We start from the raw sequence: 9873 nt of genomic DNA, 5'->3' as shown, positions 1-9873 counted from the left end.
TATGTTTTATTTGGTAACAATCATCATAAAATCACATTTTCAAATCCGTTAAATCCATTGTTTAATTCTGAAAAGTTATAAGTTAGAGGAAATCGTAAGCCACCTGAATATACATTTTCAAATAAAAATGCTGTCCGTATAAGAGAAAATAACATACACACTATAAATTTTAAAGATATACTGGGAAAATAGCCATTTAAAAAGATTACCTTTTATTACCCATGAGTGTGTGTGTGTGCATGTGTGTGATGGAGTGACTCTTGTAAATCTTTTCCTTAGAGTCAGATCAGTTGTAACAGATGTCTCTGAATTAATTAGACAGAAGCCCCAAACAAGCCTTTCAACCCTTGACGACCCCTGTACCCGTTAATGAGGGCCTCTGACTGAAGAACATCCATATTATTTATGCAATGCTACTGTGTCAAAGAAGACCACATGGCCCTATGCAAAGCACACACTGGGTTACACACACGCCTGCACGCCTATCTAACTATTTTAAAACACTTTGCTCAAATTTAAATTAAGGTGTAATTAAAACATCAACAACAACAACAAAAACAATCAGATTTTCGATAAGGTCTTATATTTTGAACCTTACTGTACCTAAAATGACCCATACTACAGCTCAGGACTACACTAAACCCAGCTTTGGACTGTGGATTAATCCATCTACAATCTCACACACACTCACATGTAAATACACTGCATGCCTATGCAAGAGCGAGGAGGGGGATGTGGAGGGCCTCTACCTCCATGTCTTCCATCTGACTGTGAGTGAATGAGTGCTCAGGCTTTCAGAGCTGCTCAAGTGGACACGATAATCTAAAGAGAAGAAAAAAAAAGACACAGAGGATGGGGTGGGGGGCAATGGAGGCAACACGGCCCCTGTGTGTCTTACAACACCCACCTGCTACTGTCTCTGGTGATATAATGACAGCAGAGAGAGAGAGAGAGACTGGGGGATACTGGATGAATGGAGGAGAGAAGGGGAGGAGGTAGAAGGGGAGGGAGGATAGAAAGGGGAGGGGGTTTGTGTATGTGTGTGGAAGAGCGAGAACCACAGAGAAACAGAAAGAGATGCGACAGACGGCAGGGACGGCAGCCGGAGGAAGAGTTACAGTCAAAAGATCAGTAAGGCAACCATCTGGGAACGACAGATCCAGAGAAACAGAAAAAAGAGAAGAAGACGGAATCAGAGGTAGGCTGCTCCTCTCTATTAAACCTTCATTTGCTTCATGATACCAGAGCTAAACACAAAGCCAGGCCCAGCGTGCACTGCACGAGATTATTGTGTATGTTTTGATGATTATCTCATCCAGAGGGGCTTTATTTTCTCTCGGAGCGAATCAGTGGCATATGTGCAAACCAGCACTGCACTGCAGATGGAGAAGAGAGAGATTCAGAGGAAGAGGAAGACTGTAATGGAGAGATAGGGAGAGTAAGGAAGCATTAGGCATCTGAGCAGAGAGAAAGAGAAAGTACTGATGTTTTCACAACAGTGCTGAGAGAAAAACGTGCTGACCTGTTTCCATTATTGATAATATGAGTCCATCAGTTTGTTCTTTGTTTGTCTGAGGTGCAAGTGTTCTCGCATCAGTGTAAGTGTAACAGAATTAATCACTGCAAGTTGAATTCTAGTGGTCTGTTAGAGAAACGCTGCTTGTGCCAAAACACAAAATGCTTCATGGCAAGAGGCATTTGAACTATTAATGAATTTGCGCTTGCAAAATAATGTTTCGAACATGATGTAGCCTCCAGGCAACATATATTTCTCTAAGATCAATGCAAGTTTTGAAGATGGTCCAGGAAGGCATTCAGCCAGATGTCTACAAATGTCTTAATGTCTTTCTAATCTTGAACAAAAGGCGAATCTGGGTGATTGCTGACCTTTCACCCCGGGTCAACTTATTATTCATAAATCCCATTTGGCACTAAAACAAAATCTTGATGTCTCATCAACATGTGTCACTTTTATTCTGAGAGGCACTAAAGAATAAGTCTCATTTGTTGGCATAATTTTATAGAGAGAGCAGTAGTTCTGAGCAAACTTCCAATGGTGTCTTGGACTTGAAATTATGATGTATAAAATCATATATATATATATATATATATATATATATATATATATATATATATATATATATATATATATATATATTTCATTTTAAAAACTATTTCAAAATGCAGAATCACAGTTTGTTCTAGATAGAGGACTGATTTATTATTTGTTACAGAGTTATTTTAAGTAATTAGACACAAAGAGGAGGTTTATTTCAGACCTCACATGCATTTCCCAGATTAGTCACGAGTACTGGATCAAAATTCATCTTGAGGGATATAAAAACTCCTCTAACAGTCCTGTACATGCTTTTATCTCTGTCTGTGAAAACCTATCCATTTCTTAGATAACCTGATTGAAATTCCTCTGCCATTATTACTGTTTAAAGGAGCCTTATCCCATGCCAAGCAGCTCTCCACCTGCTTTCAGCTGTGTAAGCAAACAAAGACTGCAACCTGCGAATGACTATTAATTGCTCATTTATTTATTTTTCAAAAATGAGCCCAAGTTTGGGGACAGATTTATTGTAAAGGAATACTTTTTTTTTGACCAAAAGTGACAGTAAACACATTAATAATTTTAGAACATATTTCTATTTAAAATAAACAGTTCTTTTAAACTTTCTATTCATCAAAAAATGAAAGCATGTATCAATGTTTTCACAAAAACATTAAGTATCACAACTGTTTTCAACACTGATAATATTCAGAGATGTTTCTTGAGCAGCAAATCAGCCCTAAGATTATGAAAGGTGTATATCCCATTCAACTTTCCTGTTTTATCAAGAAAGGTCAACACAAAAAAAGTAAAGTAAATCTTCCACTGTTGAAAAAACAAAATATTCCATCCTGAACTCACACTTAAGCAAGAAGCTGACATGTCAAACTGCTACTCAAACAATGCTTAATTGTCTGATGGCACAACAGAGCCAGTGTTTCACTTTTCATTAACATAAAACAAGGACTGGAGACATACAAAAAAAAAAAAAAAAAAAAAAAAAGACACAATTTCCATTTAAAGTTAGCTCAATATAAAAAGAATATAAAGTTTAGAATAAGAGGTGTGTTAAAACTGGACTGTTTTGAAATGATTTTCAAGATCAAGTTGAATCATATTCAAATGTGCAGGTGGCCTATAGAAACATAAGCTCCCCTATAGTTTTACATATTCCGCTCTGGTTCCCTTCAGAGTATCAGAGAGTTAATATCCTCCTGGCAGCAGGCAGACAGCACCATTCACCTAACAACATTAAATGTGTTTTATACACCCTTAAAGTTTTTTAACAACCAGATTGTATTTGATGTTCTGAAATTCAGCACACATCTGTGCGAATTAGGCAGGCCAAACAGATGTGCTATCTGCTGAAGGCTTTCTGACCTAAAGAGACCTTCAAAGCCAATAAGGTTGCAGAAAGGTCTTTGTCAGTATCTCTCTCTGTGTGTTCATGTGTGTGTGGTTTTCTTAGCTACAAGCCCAAAACTGAAAAGGGCAAGCTGTTCTGGATAGAAATAGCACACAATGACGTGTTCATGCTTTTATTATGTCAAAGTTAATATTTTTCTTTTTAGGTTTATGAACAAGCCAAGCAACATTAACTTTGCATTGGCTTTCTACATAACAAGATACTAATATATATAAACATACTGTACATAACATAATATGCAAGCAATATATTATAACATATACAAACAAATAATTTATTATACATACCATTTTAAAAGGATGGGGTAACTAAAAAATGAAATTAATACTTGGACATGGACATATTAAATTGGTAAAATGTTACCATGTAAAGACTTAGAATTACTACTTTAAATAAATGATGTTCTTCTAAACTTAGTTTTATCAAAGAATCCAAAAATGCATCAAATAAAAATGTGTGTATTTTAGGAATAAATTATTTTAGTAATTCATTTTATTAATTATTTTCCAATATCATAAAAACATGGAATTTCTCTACTGATAGACTGTACATTTATAATTTATTGTTTATCTAACACTAGTCCTGAACCTGTTTTTCTCAGTATTAACTTGGCCTTGCTGTTTATACCAACCCTCTCTCTCTCTCTCTCTCTCTCTCTCTCTCTCTCTCTCTCTCTCTCTCTCTCTCTCTCTCTCTCTGCCACACACACAAAACCCTTTAAAAACACACCTCATATGCCCCTGTGTATTGCTTCCACTAAGCTCTTTAACCAATTACATCATTAACAGAACAGCAGAAGTGGGAATGACATCATCCTTTAAAGAAAAAGTAATAGCGGATTCCTGTCTGTGGTAGCCATGATGGGATTATAAATTTATCTCTCACATTCACTCTCCTGATATTTCTGAGAATTGAATGCAGCTCTATGTTATGAGTAAAACTATCTGTGATTTGCCATATTCTTACATATACTGTGCAATCACACATGGCTTGTTATATATATATATATATATATATATATATATATATATATATATATATAATTTCTTTTTTTTTTTGAGATACCAATCTACTTCGAGTATAACTAAACGAGCCAGTGCACACTGGCATGCAGGTATTAACCAGCAGCCGCTGATCACAGCATGAGCATAAAAAGGCAGCAGGTGCAATGCATACCAGGTTTTTGCTTCAGAGCCGAGTGATCACATCGTTCTGCTCATGACTACTCTACTGAAAGAAGAAGACTGAACGATTTCAGTGTACTCTTTGAAAGCTCTACGTGTTGGGGGTACGGTGCTTCAGCGGTGGTGATTTCCCATGTCAGGTGGGCTGCACGACCCTCTGTTTGTGTTGCAGATTGCCATCTCCACCGTGTGCTTCAGCACTCCAAAAATAGCTTTTTTTCTAAAAGAGCATTTAAGGGGGGATTCTTTTTAATAAGAGTTTTAATAAGTTGTGTGGCAAACTTGATGTTACGTCTTTGTGGTTATGTGGGTATTGCTATATACAACGTATCACCCAGTCGTTTCTAGATGCGATCATTATGGGTGATGATCACAATTGCTACCTCATGTGCCTAGTTGACCCAGAGAGGGAAAAAGCTGCTCTTGGGGGATGGTGAAGGCACCTCTCCCACTCCCGGAGGAGGGCCGGGTGCAGAATATGGAAAATCTTGACGAGAGAGCAGTTTTCTCTGTTTCTGGGTCCTGGGAGGGCATGGAGAGTTGCGGATGCACCAACAATGGACCATGCTCACGCCTCCAGGACAGTGGTCTCACTGATCACAAGATCAGAAGATTCTGAGGTCACTTCATGCCAATCACATTCCGGGCCTGCTCAACCAAACAAACAACGAGCTGCCTTGAGCTAACTTCCAGTAGAGTGGCAGAGTGGCCAACCCCGGGTGTTCCAGCTGATTTGGAAAAGTTTTGGAGCCACTCAGGTAGACCTGTTTGCCTCTCCAAAAACCTCTCACTGTCAGTTGTTCTAGGGAATGAGGGAACACTCAGCATGGACACACTGGCACAAAGCTGGCTGCGGGCCTGAGCAAGTATCTTTTCTCAAGTTAGCATACTTGCACAGACGCTGTGCATGAGTCAGAGAGGAGCATGTTTTGTGGCCCACTTGGACCTGGTTCCCAAAACTAATGCTCCTCGTGACAGTCCCTGCTTGGCGGAATCCTCTGAGGAAGAACCTACTTACTCTGAAACATGGCACACTGTGGCACCCTCGTCCAGTCCTCTAGAAACTTAATGTATGGTCCCTGGATGGGAAGTGGAGGTTGTTGGTAACCTATCCCAAAAGGTAGTGGACACCATCACTTCGGTGAAAAACACTGTCTTTGAGACATGCTTTCACCATGAAGTGGAACCTGTTCATCGAGTAGTGTTCTTCTTGTCAAGAAGACCCCCAGGCATTTTTCAGCTAGAGCTGGAGCGAAGGCTCTCTCCCTTCACCTTTGAAATCTATGTTGCTGCAATAGCAGCTAACCATGACCCCATGGAAGGGAAGTCGATAGGTAAGCATGACCTGGTCATCGGGTTCCTTAGAGAGGCCGGAAGGTTAAATGCTCCCCAGCCCCCCTCCATACCCTCTTAGGACCTGTCTCTAGTGCTTAAAACACTACAGCAGTGCCCTTAGCCTTAGACTTTGAAATCAGTCATGCACAGTCTGGCTTATTATGCACAGGGTGTGCCTTGCCCGTTCAGGTTGTGAGCTCACTCTGCTAGAAGTGTTGCATCCTCCTTGGCGCTGGTTTGAGAGTGTCCATATTGTAGACCCTGTCGAGCTCCTTCATCCCCTCAGCAGCCAGACACAGTGGAATGTCTGGCACAAGGCTTTCTCCCGATGAATCCCTGTGAACTGTAGTTGCCTGGGTTCCATATCTGAGACCTAAGTGGATCCCATATGTGTAAAGTCCATGGTATAGCCTCAGAGCCCATGTTTCCCCTGGCAGACGTATGCCATTTCCAAGAGGGTTACAATTAGCTCCAATTTTTCATATGCACGTAAACAGATGTTCATATGCATATTTGCTTTTGAAACCTCCTTCGGAAAGGATGGGGCTTCTGCAGCATCCCTGTTCCAAGTGTAATGGGTACGTTTTCCCAGTGTTATCCAGTCTCACTGAGTGGATAATGCAGTAAAAATGGTGAATGGTCTTCTTGTTGCAAGCCCTGGCCTACACCAAAAAGAGGCACAGGCAGCTCGCACAGGGCACTGGAAGGGGAAGCATCCATGGCTCTTTGGTAGAGAATGCCAATTTGTAGGTCACAGACGTGACGTCCCGTCACCATACTTGCTGTACCACCTCTAAGCAGCCGGGTCACTAAATGTCTCTGTTACCCTTCTTTAGGGAACGATGGTTACATATGTTACCAAGATTATCTGCATGATTGGCTTTTAGTAGTTCATATTCCTAAATAAGCATAAGCTTTTTCATTTACACAGAATAACAAAAATTTCCTCTGCTTAATTTTTCCTTATTGCTCAGACTTTACATTTTTACTTGAAGTAAATGTTTTTAATTTAGTACATTTAAACATCAATGCTGAACAGTCCATATCGATCTACATCAGCACCATCAGTATTCATTCTAGACTCTCAGTCTATGCGAAGTTTCAAACTCTACTACAGCTTATTTCTAACTAGTTCAACGGATAACACTCATTCCGTTACAACACACCTTATGTTGAGTGTTATGTGGAAGAGAAACTGCAGCAGCTTCTATTTTTTGTCTCTTGCCCCATTTCTAGACCATTGCTTGTGGAAATGCTATTTCTGTTTCACTAGGGACTTTGAAAGCATGGCATCTGTGAATTGCTTTGGAAGAGTGTGTGCGAGGGAGAGATAGAGTAAAAGAGTAAGTTGTGGCAGCACTCTGAGCTTTGTGTTCCTGCTGTGGCCTCTTGGCACCCACAGAACAGCATCACTCAGCTCTTCCATTCACCTTCTCCCCTCTCTTCTAACACTTAATCTTGGCTGAAAATTTGTTAATCATATCAAGGCAATGCACACTGGGTTAAATGATATAAGATATGTCACATGCTTAATATTGATGGGATATATTGATGTACCGATCTACTGCAGGCATTTAAACTGAGTACTAGAGTCTTGAGGAAATCAGCAAGGAGATAGATGGTAGATGAACAAAACACTGAAACAAACAAACAAACAATAAATAAATAAATAAATTATGAACCTCTGGTGTCATGGGCCTTTGTGAGTTTATTTCTGTCATCTGTGACATGTTTTTGTGTGTCTCAATCCTGACACTCTGGTCGATTTGTTTTTTGGGACATCAATATTCCACTTTATACAATACAGACTCTTTCAAAGCAGATTCACATCAATAAATGGGTAACAGTGTTAATGTTTTAAATTTTAATTCATTCATAAGCAGCTCAGAAAATAAAAGTGTCAATATTCAGCTTAAGTCAGTTCAGTATTGATTCAGTTCAGTAGCAGTTGCAAGTGTGTCTTGTCTTGACAAAGAGTTATGGTTGTTCGGAGGTTATGCTGATTTACCTTTTAACAACCATTTAACATCACTGCTACAGTATGTGTTCTGATGAAAGAAATAAACTACAACATCTCAGAAATCTTATTTAGAATCCGACTGAAGAATAACAGGCAGTTCAGTTAAAAAACTCAGTAGTAACCAATTGACCAATTTATGAATTGAACATGCTTACTTTTTGTCTGCTATGTGTGCTGTAAACACACGGAAGCTGAAATTATAATAAATTAATGGCATCTCTAACTAACGCAAAATGATAGTATGATTTGACTTTAAACTTGCTGTCACCAAACTTGTAAACCAAGTAAAAGACCTTGATTAGTAGGTTCACGTGTGTTTGAGTAGGGTTAGAGCTAAACTCTACAGGACTCCGGCCCTCCAGGACCAAATCTGGTGACCCCTGCTTTAAGCTATAGTCGCAAATGTCAGCACTTGAAGTACTGTAATGATGATTATCTCTCTTTCAGCTCAACCCTTCCTGATCGATGAAAGAAGCCATGCAAGTCCTCTCTGCAGGAGCAGGTGCACTGCACATGTACAACCTTCATAAAAACACATATGTAGGCCTATATGCATAGTAACAGTATTGACACTCACTGATCTCCTGTTTGCATGCAGGGTTGCATGAGACGCTTGCCCTGCTGACATCACAGCTGCGTCCAGATGCCAATCACAAAGAGGACATGGTCTTCCTCAAGGATGTCTTCAGTGAGAGGAGTCTCAGCTACCTGATGAAGGTGTGTGTGTGTGTGTCATTAATGCAGGTTTTGCATTGAACTCACTTCATATATGCAGCATCATATATTATAAATTATTTAAAGCATGTATCATTTACCTTCGCTTATTTTTAAATGTATGCTGGAAATGTGTAAAAGACCAATCATCTTCAGCTCTGTATGTGCATTGTGCATGTATTTGTTAGATCCATGAGAAGTTGCGTCAGTATGAAAAGCAGAGCCCCACCCCAGTTCTCCACAGTGCCTCCGCTCTGGCAGAAGATGTAAGTGCTGCAGTATGTCATATCACATCACCATAGGCAAGATAAATTGTGTTTTACAATAATATATGAGAACAGACGTTAATGGTATCTGGGGGTAATGAGGGAACCCTAAAACGTTTGACTCATTAACTTTAACAAAAGTAGAACTTACATTTTGCTGAAAAAGTTAATTAAATTGAATAAGAATGTGTGCTTCTAATTTAGTTATGCTAAAGGGGCAAATTTGCTCCAAAATGTCACTATTTATTTTTTTTTAATATACAAAACAATGAAATCTAAAATATATATATACAATTTTTTTTATAAATAATAAACTTTATTTCCAGACCCAGAGGGATCCATTGTACAATACAAAAACACATACATAGAAGAAAAAACAAAACAAAAAAACAAATAATAAATATACAAGAAGTAAAAATAGACCCTCCACAGTGTTCAGTGTCTAACATACAGACATGTACACCAATGGTTCCACAGTCTGGACGAAAATCTTACAGAACTTCGTCTAGGGTTAGCCAACACAGCAATTAGATCCTTTTTTGACTCAGACACCCTACCCGTAAATCTAAACATTAAGTTACGCAAGACTGCAGCACAGGTAGGTACCCCAGCACTAACAAACATATGACTTGCACTGGAGTCTCTTGGGACTCTTAGCAGCAGCCTCATGCTGTCATTATAAGCCACTGTAAGCTTTCTAATGCTATCTTGCTTATAACGGCACCAAAGATAGGCAGTATACAACTGTGTACAGTATGTTCTAAAGAGTGAAATCTTCACAGGGACAGAGCACATACTTGCACATACAGCTCACGACGCTGCCTATAAATATCCTTGTCATCAGACAGGTCATTTGCAATAATATGGCCAAG

At 39.2% G+C, this 9873-nt stretch overlaps 1 protein-coding gene across 3 annotated transcripts in view; it reads left to right on the top strand.

The window, feature by feature from the left end:
- The first annotated feature begins 587 nt into the window (after positions 1-587).
- LOC113047440 (MAGUK p55 subfamily member 3-like) overlaps positions 588-9873 on the top strand; it is a 28902-nt gene continuing 19616 nt past the window's right edge. For 2 of the 3 annotated variants that reach the window (XM_026208811.1, XM_026208810.1), the window contains exons 1-4: positions 726-1198; positions 8469-8523; positions 8620-8738; positions 8924-9001. In XM_026208811.1, coding sequence (XP_026064596.1) covers positions 8487-8523; positions 8620-8738; positions 8924-9001 — 234 coding nt within the window. In that variant the 5' untranslated portion in view covers positions 726-1198; positions 8469-8486. Of the gene's footprint in view, positions 1199-8468; positions 8524-8619; positions 8739-8923; positions 9002-9873 lie in introns of all 3 variants that reach the window. The other variant, XM_026208809.1, reaches the window with a different exon arrangement.

This window comes from Carassius auratus, chromosome 28 (genome assembly GCF_003368295.1).
Source record: "Carassius auratus strain Wakin chromosome 28, ASM336829v1, whole genome shotgun sequence".
Classification (NCBI taxonomy): Eukaryota; Metazoa; Chordata; class Actinopteri; order Cypriniformes; family Cyprinidae; genus Carassius; species Carassius auratus.
Note: the sequence above shows the minus strand (reverse complement) of the source record. Positions and strands in the feature narration are given on the sequence as shown.